The sequence below is a fragment of the Apis mellifera genome, linkage group LG10 (assembly GCF_003254395.2).
Source record: "Apis mellifera strain DH4 linkage group LG10, Amel_HAv3.1, whole genome shotgun sequence".
NCBI lineage: Eukaryota > Metazoa > Arthropoda > Insecta > Hymenoptera > Apidae > Apis > Apis mellifera.
The window spans coordinates 7,785,177-7,799,593 of record NC_037647.1 but is presented as its reverse complement, the minus strand read 5'-3'; the positions used below and the strand labels follow the sequence as shown (position 1 = coordinate 7,799,593).

General features: G+C 41.2%; 1 protein-coding gene across 3 annotated transcripts in view; it reads right to left on the bottom strand.

Moving 5' to 3' along the window:
* Nucleotides 1–14,417, bottom strand: part of LOC725241 — a 56,015-nt gene that overhangs the window by 4,094 nt on the left and 37,504 nt on the right. For all 3 annotated transcript variants that reach the window (XM_026443448.1, XM_026443449.1, XM_016914518.2), the window contains 8 exons: nucleotides 13,355–13,845; nucleotides 10,767–11,018; nucleotides 10,070–10,434; nucleotides 9,104–9,231; nucleotides 4,935–5,061; nucleotides 4,073–4,224; nucleotides 3,369–3,567; nucleotides 2,997–3,149 (listed from right to left, as the gene is read on the bottom strand). In XM_026443448.1, coding sequence (XP_026299233.1) covers nucleotides 2,997–3,149; nucleotides 3,369–3,567; nucleotides 4,073–4,224; nucleotides 4,935–5,061; nucleotides 9,104–9,231; nucleotides 10,070–10,434; nucleotides 10,767–11,018; nucleotides 13,355–13,845 — 1,867 coding nt within the window. The remainder of the gene's footprint in view (nucleotides 1–2,996; nucleotides 3,150–3,368; nucleotides 3,568–4,072; nucleotides 4,225–4,934; nucleotides 5,062–9,103; nucleotides 9,232–10,069; nucleotides 10,435–10,766; nucleotides 11,019–13,354; nucleotides 13,846–14,417) is intronic.

Below are 14,417 nucleotides of genomic sequence, written 5' to 3'. Positions count from 1 at the left end.
AAAATTCGATACGAGTATAAATTCAGAATCATTGAATCGCGATAAGTAATGTTATCGATTAGGATTAGATCGTTTCTTTCAGAAATTCTTTCCGTTATTTCCTTCCTTTCTTCTAACTTTCCAATAATATATTTCTTCGTGTAATATATATATATATATATATATATATATATATATATATGTACTGGATAATATATAACTAGATATTTTCGCAGAATTATTCATTTTGGAAAGATGGAAGAATGGTTCGAGGAAGATGAAATTCTGTATGTAAGTACAACTTATAAATGTGATGAAAAATTAAACCATAAAAAAAAAGAATTATAAAATTATATTCGAATATCTAATCTTTTAAATTTCACTCCTCAATTTTTCTTATCATTAACTCCAAAACTCTTCGTCAATTTTTCTTAAAAAACCATCGAATATAATAATTAAATATAATATATATTAAATATTTTCGCACAATTATTCATTTTAAAAAAAGATGGAAGATGAAATTCTATGTAAGTACACAACTTATAAATGTGATGAAAAATTAAACCATAAAAATAAAAAAAGAATCCTTTAAACTCCTCAATTTTTCTTATCATTAATTCCAAAACTCTTCGCCAACTTTTCTTTAAAAAAAAAATCACCGTGATCGAATATAATAATTTTTCTGGTGGAACATGCGAAAACTTTAACCTTAAAGGAAAGGGAACGAGGGAAAGGGGAAAAAAGAAAAGGGAAAAAAAAACTCGTCTGTCGGCGAACACTTTTCGCCGGTAAATTCTCGACGAATTGATGAGGGGGACGCTCGAAGAGGATTTCGAAATTTCCACGATATTTCCATTCCCTGTCCAACGCAAACACAGGGAACGGATAAAAGGGACGTGTTGTTGCGAACGAAAGGAGAAAGAAAAGGAAACGACGTCGAGAGCAAGTTTAGAAATCGCGGCACGAATTTCCCATAATCGGGACGCAATTTAATTTTAATTAACCGCGCGAACGCAAACGAATCGGTTTGTCAACCTTCGGATATGCGAATCGATCCTCGATCCCCAGCTAAACACTGACACGGTTCGATGCAATGAAACTTTCCTGACTCTTTCATCCCTTCCCTCTCCTTTGGCACGATTCGATAATTACACGGTATATCTTGGACCGTCGATCTCGTTTAATCTCTCCGTCGGGACGAACGTCCGATCAAAATCAACTTCTACTACTGGAGCGGAGAAACGGACACGGCAAGAAGTCGATCCTCTCCTTTCGTTTCAATCTCTCCCCTCCCTTTCAAATTTTTTCCACTGCGAAAAGAAGCAGGGAATCGTTTCCTCTTTACGAGATTATTCATCGAGAGGGAAAAACGAAAAAAGAGAAATGACTTAACTTCATATTGGTATTTATCTATCGATGTGCATTTCAATTCTGTAATAATTTCCAATATCGAATATTCCCGCGTTCAATGGACGAATTTGGTTGGATTTTTTCACGTGAATTTTTTCACTCTCTAAAAGAAATCCTTTGTCCTTTAATTATAATATCTATATATCCGATAAGTCGTAATTATAAAATTCCATTCCGTTTCGCTTTGTTTGAGCGGAAAAGTTTTTTAACAATCCTCCGTAACTTTTAACGACTGATGAATTTTATTCGATCCAAGTTGCGAGTAACTCGATTTCTCTCTCTCTCTCCCTCTCTCCCTCTCTCTCTCTCGTTCAAGCTCGATCGACTCGAACACGGGAAACACGGCTTCATCGAATTACGTCCGGCCAACGGTGCGTAATTTCATTTGGTGGCCGGAAACCGAAGATCGCCCCTGTACGTATATGGTATACCGGGCGATCGAACGGGCCGAGCTTAAAGGTCGTAGAGGGGGGGAGGGGAGAGACGATTAAACGGGGAAGGACGATTAAGAAAACCGAATTGCCGTCGAAACGATCGGCGCATAAAAGGAGGAGGGGGAGAGATTTCCCCCCGCGTGACGGACGGTCAACAATGGAAGCCCGTTTTCTGGGCGAAAACAAAAGAGTCGTATACACGTGGACGAGAAACGTGAACAATGAGGAGGTTAGGTTAGGTTGGTTTGCTCGGCACAATTAGTCGTCGCCCCTGGACCGACTGGCAGAAATCTACGCTTAAAACAAAAGACAGGCGGTAAAGACTCCGTGGTAAATATTTCCGCTCGTTTCGATAATTACGAGGCATCTGGATGTTTTTGCAAACGGTCGATCTATCGTCTCAAAGAATAACTTTCTCCTTCTTTTCCATCGAGTTTACGGATGATCACGTTTTTTTTTTTTTTTCGATTTTTACAAAACCGTTTCCCGTTTGGAGAATTTTTTTTTAATAATTCTTATTCGAACTTATTTATCGTATTTATCTTTTTTTAATTAGAAAAATATTAACTCGTTTAAGGTAAAAATACATTTTACTTTATTTTATCTTATACATGATTTTTTTAAACAAATACTTGGACGATTAAATTTCCCGAAAGATTTGCGGATTTTTGTTTTAATCTTAATTTTAATCAAGACGGAGGAAAGGAGGGGAAGGAAGAGCAAATTGAAGAGAAACGCGGAGGAAGGAAACGTTCGCATCTTCGGAACGTTTTATCGGGATCCGTCTATATTCTCAGCCATCGTCCGCCTGTCCCTGCGAGATTATTTTAATCCCACGATTATCCACCTCTTTATCAAACGCTCGGACTTTATCCTCCAGGCTTATTCTCTCCGATGGAACCGGAATAAATGGCCGCCAAAAATGACGAGAAATAGCGAGCGAGGGACAAACGATTCGATCCGATTCGTAATTTTATCGAACTTTCTCGATCGACAGATTCTTGCGAATCGTGCAAACTTATAATTCCTCATAACTCTTTTTCTCTCTCTCTCTCTAGAATTCATCTTCTCTCCAGAACGTCTCGAGAAAGTTAAGGAAACGAAGAGTGTTAGTTATCGGCATATCCTCCGTCGATCGATGAAAACTGAGGATACCTTACGACGATGACTTACCGGGTTTCTCCGCCCTCCGCGCCGCGTCCAGCACTTCTTGATGCCCCACACACTCGTCCGAATTGGAATTCTCCGGGAACAGATCGCATTCCAGATACTCGGGCAGAGTGAGGCCGAACACGTCCAGGAAAAATCCGCAACGTCTCTTGGTATCTAGGCGGAAATTCGACATTCTCGTGGAATTTGACATTCGAGCATCGTTCCCTGATCGATACACAAGAAATTTAAACTGTTTCACGCAGAATTCACGCGGAATCTAACGCGGATGGCTCCAAGATCTCTTCGGTCTCGGATGACCGAATCGAGAGGAAAATTTTTTCTTTTTTTTTTTTCTTAAAATCGTCGAGGATGGGAGAGGAGGATAGCACTCACGATAGCAGAGGCTGCGACACGGTCGCACCACGTGGCCCCGGGATCCGCATTTCGGGACGAAAACGCTGCACAGAAATAGGGCGGCCAATTCGTAGCATTTGACGTCGATCACGGCACTGTAAAGTTCCAACTCGTGTTGAGCGTCTCGCTGCCCGAAATTGCCCATGTAATTCGGGAAGATGGTGAAATTATACGGGATCTAGGGAGATCGGCAACGAGAAACGAGCACACGTTAATTTGCTGCCTGCCTTCCATTTCCTTTTAATTAGAACGTCCCTCTTAAATTCGCGCATCATAACTCCCGATGAATGAAGCATTACTATTACTTGCTTTTACTCTCTCTCTGTCGAGGAGATTTCTCATTCATCGAGTAGAAATTTGCGTGGACAATTTTGAATCAAATTAGAAAATTTGCCAAGTTTTCAATTCGAATAAAGTATATTTAAAATATAATATATATATTTCTTTCCTCGAAAACCTCCAACCAAAATTGATTCTATTCGTGAGAAGTTATACGAAATATACGCGAAAGAAAAGGCAAATCGAGCAGATGACGAGCAGATCTCGAGCAAGCGAATAAAAAAATATCGACGAATCGTCCTCGAATTGGATTTACGAAGAGAATCGCGGAGATTCCATCTGGAGATGGTTATCGGAAATTATTACGATCCATCCGCGACACGTGGACAATGGAAGGAGCTTACCTTATGGTATTTGCAAAACGCCACGATTATGGGCAGGCAAACGCCTGGGGCAGGATTCTTCTCCTCGATCGCCGGTGGGGCACGTTCCGTGACAGCGACCATTTTCGTGTAGATCGTTTTGTTCTCCACCCTTATGAGCGTCTCGGGATACGCTAATGGGAAAAAATGATAAAATAATCAAATTCACTTTCCAATCTTATCTACAATGCATCCGTTTCAATAGCGAACAAAACGCATTCGATCCCAACGCATCCCCGCTAATGGAGAAAAAGTATCGACGCGCTTTTAACACACTCGAGTACCATCTGTCATCGCGACAAGCACTCTTTCAAGACTACCTCCAATTATTCTCCAATTATTCTCGTTCCAATCAACATCATTCGCTTCAACATTTCGCTTCTCCTTTATTATTCACGCAATCGCACCGAGATTACTTGATTAATGAGTTTTTAATTGTTGCTCGAAGGGGAGAGGGGAGAGGGAGAGGGAAACGGAGATCCATCCGGTAATGGAAACGATTGCATCGAACAAAGTTGCGGTGTTGATATTTGAGAGCAAGTAGGAACGGGGGAACAGGGAGAACATCTATTGATCTTCCGCTCTCCACAAATTCTCTCTCTCTCTCTCTTTCTCTCTCTCTCCGCTACGTGGTCGTGCATTATACCACCTAACGTCACCAACATTTACGTTTGTCACCGCGCAATAACGCGACACGTTTCATCGGCGATTCATTGCCGAGAGGACGGGAAAGGGGATGGGGGCCGTGACAAACGGTCAACACGCGCCCACCGTTTCACGATGGAAAAGAAAAAAGAAGAAGAGAAAAAAAGAAGGAGGAGTAGCGGTGATGTACTTCACTTACACTTGAAGTAAATGGTCAGACCACCGGCAATGACCAACAGGGCGACAGCGTTGAAGAACACCTGGACGAATCTGAAACGCAATCCCCCGTTGGTTACGTAGTGGCTGCTGGCCATGTCGCTGATGATCTGCAAATCATTTCACACGAATGAATCGTCCCAGTTAACGGGATAATATTAGGTCTACCGGAAAGTTGTGTCCGACATCATTTTCGCCATTTCGTAAACACATGTTTATTTGTTGCATGTTCGCCTCTATATTTTTATCGCTTAATGTATACATACTGACGTAGCAAATAAACTATAATAAAGTTGATTCACATTAATCTTAAGCGTGAAACGATAGTATACCCATGGCGACTGATAAAGTTCATTTACGCCACTGTATTTTATATTTCAACAAGGAAGAAATGCTACAGAAGCATGTAGAAATTTATTGAAAGTGTTTGGTGAAGGTACAGTTTCTGATAGGACATGCGGAAGATGGTAAGAAAAATTTGAAACAGGTGATTTCGACTTTTCTGATAAGCCACGTTCCGGGCGACCATCTTTGATCGACGACGATGTTGTTAAGGCAATGTTGGAGCAAGATCCTTTTCTGACAATATCGGAGATCGCAGAAAGGCTTAATTCAGCTCGACAAACCATTTCTGACCATATTCGGAAGATAGGATTGGTGTGGAAGTATTCAAGATGGGTGCCACATGAATTAAGTCAGAAAAATTTGGACGATCGAGTTGTCGTATGCACATCTCTGCTTGCTCGGAACAAAATCGAGCCCTTTTTGAACCGGATGATAACTGGAGATGAAAAGTGGATTACATACAACAACATTGTAAGGAAAAGGGAAAACCTAGCCCTTCCACCTCTAAACCAAATTTGACTCTGAATAAGAGAATGTTGTGTATATGGTGGGATATTCGAGGACCAATACATTATGAGCTTTTAAAACCGAACGAAAAGCTCAATTCGGAGAAGTATTGTCAGCAACTGGATAATTTAAAGACAGCGGTCGAAAAAAAGAGACCGGCAATGTTCAATAAGAAGGACATCATGATAACACCAGATCACACGCTGCTTTAGGAACTCGTCAAAAAATTGCAGAAGTAGGCTGGGAAATTCTATCGCATCCACCATATTCCCCGGACATAGCACCCTCTGATTATCACTTGTTTTTATCCTTACAAAATTTTTTGACGGGCAAAAAATTCAAAAATGAAGAAGATGTCGAATGAGCACTGGTTCAATTTTTCGCATCAAAAGATGAAACATTTTTCAAAAATGGGATATACAAATTGCCTGGCAACAGATCATTAATAATAATGGCAATTATATTATTCAATAAAGTTAATTGACGGTAAGAAAAAATTTGTATTTTGTTTTATTCCAAAAACGGACAGAACTTTCCAATAAACCTAATATATAAATATATATCTATAAATATAATCTATAATAAAGATAAAATCTATAATATAGATTATATATAAAATATATAAATCTATAAAAATATATATATTCCAAAGGGATTCTTTGGAGAATGCTTAATTTACCCCTCCTCCAGATATCGAGCTGTGTTTCTTATGAAAATCCGTCGACGGTCAAATTAAATTAGATTTAAAAAGAAAAAGAAAAAGAATGAAGGAAATCGTTGGATTCTTTCCTTTTAATGAAACGAAAAGAAACTTCGCAAGGAATAATACCAAAATTTTTTAATTTCTTTTTTTTTCTTTTTTGAATTACGTAAGAATCACAATATATCGCGTAAAATATATGCATGCGTTTCTCGAATTCCTCTCGAGCGTTTTAATACGTTCGGATAAGGGAGAAACTGTTTCGACAAGAGATCCTCGTTCGCGTAATTGGCGTAGACAGAGATTACCGAGCGGACGAATTGGAGCAAATATTAGTCCTCGATCGTACACGCTCCCGTAACAGATCCCGTGTTTGAGGAGTCAACGCACCCCTGTCTACACGACTGGTGCCCGACCCTCTGTTGCCCGATATCGATTATAATTTCCTCGAGCCGGGGAAGGACAAATTGCGTTCCGCGTAAATTTTATCTTTCCCCACGATTTCGTTTCGATTCTCCATTTTTCGCCAACAAACGTGACCGTATCTCTCATCGACACCTCTTCATCCAATGGTAATTACTTTCGAATTACTTTTTATCTCCCTCTTTATTTGGGACAAAAAAGGGATTTTATATATATATAATCTTTCGATATCCTTTGACACATTCGAAAAGAGAATGTAGAATAAACGGTATAAAGGAAAAAGAGTAATATTGAATTTTCGTACACGTTTCGTTACACGAGTAATCGATTAAACCATCATCCGTATCAACCTTGTCCTATTTATCTTTCGAATACTCGTAACAAAAGGAATCGTGGAAATAGAACAATTATATATTTAAGATTTCTAGTATAATAATCACTTATTCTTGAAATTTCGACCCACGTTAAAATTTTCCCCGTATCTGTTCAACATCGTTAATTATTTTCCACGCGAGGAGAACGATCAACGACAAACGATAAAATTCAATTATCTTTTGGATAAAAAGCGTACAAAGAAAGGAGGGGAAGGGAAAGGAGTGGAAAGTCAAAATCACGGGGGCCAATTAAATGGGGGCAATTAAAAGAGGCGGATGCTCGGTTTCATAACTCTGCATTCCCTGCAAATTTCCCGCGTTTATTATCGCTCGTATTTCTATTTTCGGCCCCGAGTTAATAACGGCATGTGTAAAGTGATATCGAGCTCGATACGGGCTCCCGATCCCTGTTCGGGGCGCGCGCGCAAAGAACAAACGCGCGGCCGATTCGGGACAAAAGGAAACGAATAGACGCGAGTTGTTATCGATCCCGCGCGCGCGTTTATTTTCTATCCGCATATCGATAATCGCCCGTATCGCGAGGATATCGCGAAATTTACAAGGTATCGAGAGATTGTAGGCGTGGATGGATCGTTTTATCTTTTGCTTGCTCTTCTCTGCAGCTGACTTTTAACGCTGACTTTTAAAATATCGTCTTTCAATAGATTTCGAGATTAATTCCTTTTCTTTTTAAATGCGTGTTCAAAAAAAAATCTCTTCGTGCGTCGGTTAAAACGGTTGGAAAACATTGGATTCGATTCGAGTATATCACGGTGGGATTCACTCCGAAATGATACTTTTTGTCTTTCTTGTCGGAGTATGACCGAGGGGCTCGCCATTCCACGAACGGTAAACGGCTGTTGAATTTATTACTCCCGTGAATCGATCCAATGTTCGCAGTAAGTTTGCATCGATGGTCCAAGGATTGAGACCAAATCGTGGTATATTTCGTATCTCATAAAATTGATGTGATACGAGACGTGTTTTCAAATCAACGTTTTTATAATATATTTAACGATAAAGAATGAATCTAACTAAAAAAAGAATCTTATTCACCATCCACAATCTTCGATTCGCTTTTCGAATCTCTCGAAATCTCATCTTCAACTCCTTGAAATCACAACCAATCGAGAATGAAACGAGGATTAAATTATTCGTATCTCATAAAATTGATGTGATACGAGACGTGTTTTCAAATCAACGTTTTTATAATATATTTAACGATAAAGAATGAATCACTAAAAAAAAAGAATCTTATTCACCATCCACGATCTTCGATTCGCTTTTCGAATCTCTCGAAATCTCATCTTCAACTCCTCGAAATCACAACCAATCGAGAATGAAACGAGGATTAAATTAAATTAAACCTACGATCCAATAATCCTCCAAACATTCTACAGAATTATTCTATTCATAATAGAGTATATCGGGAAAAGAGTATAATAATGAAAAATCGTCATCTCTCGTTTCACCCTCGTCCGACCCCCGACCGGCCAATTAAACCGTATCGGCCTGAAACGTGTCAACAAGGCTCGCTTTGCAATCCGGCCTCCGAATTTCGCCTCGAGCCTTTCGAAATCGGTCGACCCTTAATTCCTATATCTCCCTCCCTCCTTCCCTCTCTCTCTTCTTTCTCCATCCTTTCCACGGTTACGTAACAACAGCGTGGGAAACGAACGCAATCGATAAACGCGAGGGAGCGCGAAAGAATTAATCGTGCCGTACATTTTCAATCGTTACGTAACCATCGATGTCTGCGCGATTGGAAAAACTTGCGTGCATATTTCGAAACGAGATATTCACCTTGTGATGCAAGGAGCTATTGTTCCCTCCGTGAACTCTGACGATCGCCTGGAGGCTGGCCGGCGTGCTGGTCGATTTGGTGATCGTCCGCCCCGACGAGTTCTCCGGCTCCGAGACCAGTGCTCTGTCTGAAAATCCCGCCAGGAATTTCATTAACATTATCTCTGAAATAGATATCGGTACATCTATGTGTGTGTGAAAGAGAAGTTGGAAAATTGGCGATCGAGGAGATTCGTGAAAGTCGCTTTTTCGTTAAACGAAACGAGCGGTGGAGGCGATCGAAGGAGAAGGAAAATGAGGACGATTAATTGAAATCGACTTTTCTCTCTTTTCGTTTGTTTGAAAAAAAGAGCGTGAAAAAAGGAAATGTTGAATAAAAAAAGAAAGGTATGATTGATCGTTAAACGTTCGTTAAAACGTGTAAATACATTAGTCGGGGAAATTACACGGATTTGTGATTTGTAACTTTGAGAAGATGAAACGTACCGGATTCGTCACTGTCTTTGTGACTTTATATATATATATATAAGCAGAGATATTTCCGGGCCGATGGATATTATTAACACGGGAAAACACGGTTTATTAAATTCGTAAATATCGAAAATCGGTGAATTCGATCCCGTTCCAAGCGATTAATGAAAAATCGAAATCTATCGTTGTCACCCGATCGTTATTCCCCGATAGAAACTTTATTATACAGGGGAATTTCAGTTGACGCTCGATTAAACGAATTCCCGAATTGATTGAATCCTCCTCGTTTATCTACACGTAAACTCGTATTATTTGAACGAGAAATTGTACGTAAAGGAGGGAGATGGATAGAGAGAGGGAGACGGTGAATTTTTAAAAAAATCGTATAGATCGGTTTAGATAAATTTGGAGAATATTCTTCGACGTATAATAATATCGAAATATCTTGTAATTATTTTATCAACAGAATTTTATATTTTACTTCTCTCTCTTTACCTGGCACTTTGCTGTATTTGTGCGGTAAAAGAGGCGCCTCCATGGTCTTGCTGGTGTAGCTGGGGGAACTGGTCTGGCTGAAACTATCCGAGGAGACGTTGCTGTCCTGGCGGACGCTCATAGGCTTCGGCACCGAACTCTGCGAGATCGCGCTCAGAGGAGGGGGGAGATTCGTCTGGGTCGCCTTTGGCAGCTTCTCCAATTTCTCGCAGTTCCTCTCCTTCCTGAGATTGTGCTGCAGGATGTTCCTCACCCTGTCCATCTCCGCCTCGTACTTGCCGCGCGGTACAGCTTCGGTGGACTTTTGCTCGGAATGCAGTCGTCTCTCGAGATCCTGCGAGATCCCTCTCTGCGCCTCCTCGTACCTGATTTTGCCGAAAGAAGGAAAGAAAGAAAGAAAAGGAGAAAGAATGGAAGGAACGAAAATTGGATCGTTCCTTTTTTTTTTTTTTTCCAAAGTTCGAAATTCTGAGGAATAAATGGAAAGCTAAGAAGAACTTCGAAGAAAGTAAGAAACCCTCGAAGAATGTGCTGAAGAATAATAACTCGATTCGCGATTCTTCGAAAGGATTTATCCTTGGCGGATTTCGAACGTTATTTCTCAAAGGCTAAATATTTATAAACGAGATTCAAAATCGTTGTACACAATTCTTCGAGGTGGAGGGTAATTCTCTCTAAATCGGAGATAAAAAAGCACCTGCCAGGTCTCTCCTTGTTCGCCCTCAGATGCTCATCCTCCTCGTACAACCGTCTCTCGAGCTTCCTCGAGGCTGCCTGAAGCTCTTCGAACTTGCACCTCTTCTCCGCCTCGCGATGCGACCTGACCAGGGCAGCGAACTTGGTCTCCTCGTCCTGCGGGGCCTCCCTTCGGGACCCCGTGATTTTTTCTCGAGCCTTTCTCTCCCCAACTTCCTTGAAACTCTCCTTCCCCGACTTGGACGACTGCATCCTACAACCACCATCAGATGGACAACCATCGTGAGCGGGAAAAAAAGAAAAAGGGACGGGAGAGAAGCGGATGATCGATCAAATTATATCCTCCCCTTCCTCCAAGTTCCATCCACGATGTGATTTATTTAAAAACCGCGCCACCAACTTCTGATATTACCACGGCGGTGATGTATGCTTCCACCCCTTTGATGCCATTTAACCAACCAACCCCCACCCCCTTGTCTCTTTGTTTCGTGCGCGAGGAGAGATCGAGGGGTTCTTAAACGAAGTTTGTTGTAACGAAACGAACGCAAAACGTTCGGGGGAAATAAGATTCTATTAGATTCTGCATCGAGAAAAGGAAGAAGAATTATAAATTAACGCGCGTAATTCCTCGAGAGAGAAATTCTTTTAAATAATATTTTTTCTAATTTATCTTAAAATTTTATCTCGATCGATTCATCTCGTCGTTTTCTCTTCTTCTCGATTTACAATTCAGGCTCGGTCGCATCTAGTCTACGCAAAACCGGCCAGTGAAAATGCAAAGAAGCGATCGATGCCACGAAACCCTCCCAAACGGTCTCCCACTAAAACGCACGTGGCGGGCGAAAGAGAGCATTAAAGCTCGTTTACGAGGATGGGAAGCGTTTCGTTTCGTCGGAACGTCTGCCCGAGATAGAGTCGAAACTCACGCTTCGTTTACCCCGTCGCGAGCGTAATCGGGCGTAACGTCTCGCCGCTAATCCGTGTGCACGGGCACGGTTCAAAGGGTTCCGTTTCACTCGCGTAAAAAACGCGATCGCCTTCGATTGTTATTTGTTCCGCGAGCAAATTTAACATTCTCTCTCCGTAACACAAAAAAGGAAAGAAGTACGAAAAAGTTTCGTCCGAACGTGATTTCGTCCGGTGACTCGATTCAGTAGCGCGAATCAACGTTACGCGAGACGAGGAATCTTTTCGAAATATAAGCTCGAAATTTCCAACAAAAGAAAATCTAACGATACTTTCAAAAATATTTTCTACTTACGGGATTTAATCAATAACAAAATCTATTCTTTTATCATTATATTGGGTTGGCAATTAAGTAATTGCGGATTTCACTCATAGATGGCTTCAGTTGAATTTTTAGGTTTGCTGGCGTAGTCCAAATGTAAAACACATTTTGTTATTTGATAGTTGGCAATTCAGCTGTCAATCAATAAAAAAAGTTTTTTGATCGGTTGCGTAGTTTTCGTTTGGCGTTCGTTGAAAAATGGAAAATCAAAAGAAACATTATCGTCATATTTTGCTTTTTTATTTTCGCAAAAGGAAAAACGCATCGCAAGCTCACAAAAAGTTATGTGCTGTTTATGGCGACGAAGCCTTAAAAGAACGGTAGTGTCAAAATTGGTTTGACAAATTTCGTTCTGATGATTTTTCACTCAAAGACGAAAAACGCTCTGGTCGTCCAATTGAAGTTGATGACGACCTAATCAAAGCAATAATCGATTCGGATCGTCACAGTACAACTCGTGAGATTGCAGAGAAACTTCATGTATCGCGTACATGCATTGAAAACCACTTAAAACAACTTGACTATATTCAAAAACTTGATACATGGGTTCCTCACGAACTGAAAGAAAAGCATTTAACGTAACGCATTAACAGCTGCGATTTGCTAAAGAAACGTAATGAAAATGATCCATTTTTAAAACGACTGATAACTGGCGATGAAAAATGGGTTGTTTACAACAATATCAAGCGGAAAAAACGTGAACCAGTTCAAACAACATCAAAAGCTGGTATTCGTCGAAAGAAGGTTTTGTTATCAGTTTAGTGGGATTACAAAGGAATTATCTATTTTGAACTCTTATCACCCAATCGAACGATCAATTCTGTTGTCTACATTGAACAACTAACGAAATTAAACAATGCAGTTGAAGAAAAGCGGGCCGAATTGACAAATCGAAAAGGTGTTGTATTCCATCATGACAATGCAAGGCCACACGCATCTTTGCTCACTCGGCAAAAATTATTGAAGCTTGGTTGGGATGTTTTGCCGCATCCACCATATAGTCCTGACCTTGCACCATCCGATTACTTTTTGTTTCGATCTTTACAAAACTCCTTGAATGGTAAAAATTTCAATAACGATGATGATATCAAATCGTACCTGATTCAGTTTTTTGCTAATAAAAACCACAAGTTTTATGAACGTGGGATTATGATGCTGCCTGAAAGATGGCAAAAGATCATTGATCAAAATGGGCAACACATTACAGAATAAAGTTATTTAGTTTCATGAAAAAATTGTCTTTGATTTTCTAAAAAAAATCCGCAATTACTTAGTTGCCAACCCAATACATAATCGCTCACCTGTTATTCTGCCCATTCGCCTGCCTCCGCCTCTCCTCCCTGCTCGTCGCCTGATCTTTCAACTTGGACTCGCCGCTCGCCACGATCCTCTCGTGCAACCGCTTCTCGAGATCCCGCGACGCCTTCTGCAGCTCCTCGAAACTCGACTTCTCCGGGATCCCCCCGCAATCCTCCCCGGAAAGGAAATTCGCCTTGTCGAAGTCCGCCACGAACTCCGCGTTGCCCTCGCCCGCCTCTCGCGCCCCCTCCCCCGCGGCCAAGTTCAACGAGGCGTAATCGGGGGGTTGCAGATCGTGGCCCGCTTGCAACGGGCCCAGATCGATCAACTTCTCGTTGTTCGGCCACGAATGGAGAGGCGCGATGGACGTGGACGGCAGCGAGCTCGGGTCGCTCGCTTTTCGCCCTCGACTCGTCTGTATGGGGATCGGTTTCTCGTTTTTGCTCCGTTTCGGGATCGCTGGAGGCCGCAACGGTATCGGTGGCGGAGCGACCTGGGGAGGGGAGGAGACATCAACAAGTTCCCTCTATAGAGAAGTTTCAACCGCGCGCTCGATTGAGCTCGATTCTCTCTTGCGTTTTCTTTTTCTTTTCACTCGTGCGTGTAGAAGAAAATCGTTTGTTAAAATCGTTTCTTTTTCTTTTTCATTTGGAATCTTTATATTTGGAAAATTTGTCTCGTTTCGAGGGATATGAGAATGAATAAGATTCGCAACAAAGGAAAGGAACAAAAATGAGAAGAGAAAAGGAGATTGTTGAAAGTTAAGAGATATTTGCTAGACACTCTTCCGTGTGTGTATGGGTTACAGTGACGATTGTCCAGACACGTCTGTGCAAAGAACCAATGGATACAGCTTGATCCATTAAACCCTCGTTTGTCCGCTAATTACGTGGACTCGAACTAGCAACGTGCGAACGGTGGTTCTGAAACGGTTTCGTTCGTTTCTACTCGATTTACCGGGAGACCACTTAAAACCAACCGGTTCAGATTACGAGCCTTGGCTTTTCATCTCGGCTTCGTTAATCCCGTTTCCCGCTAATCGCCGCGTGACAAAAAATTGGATCG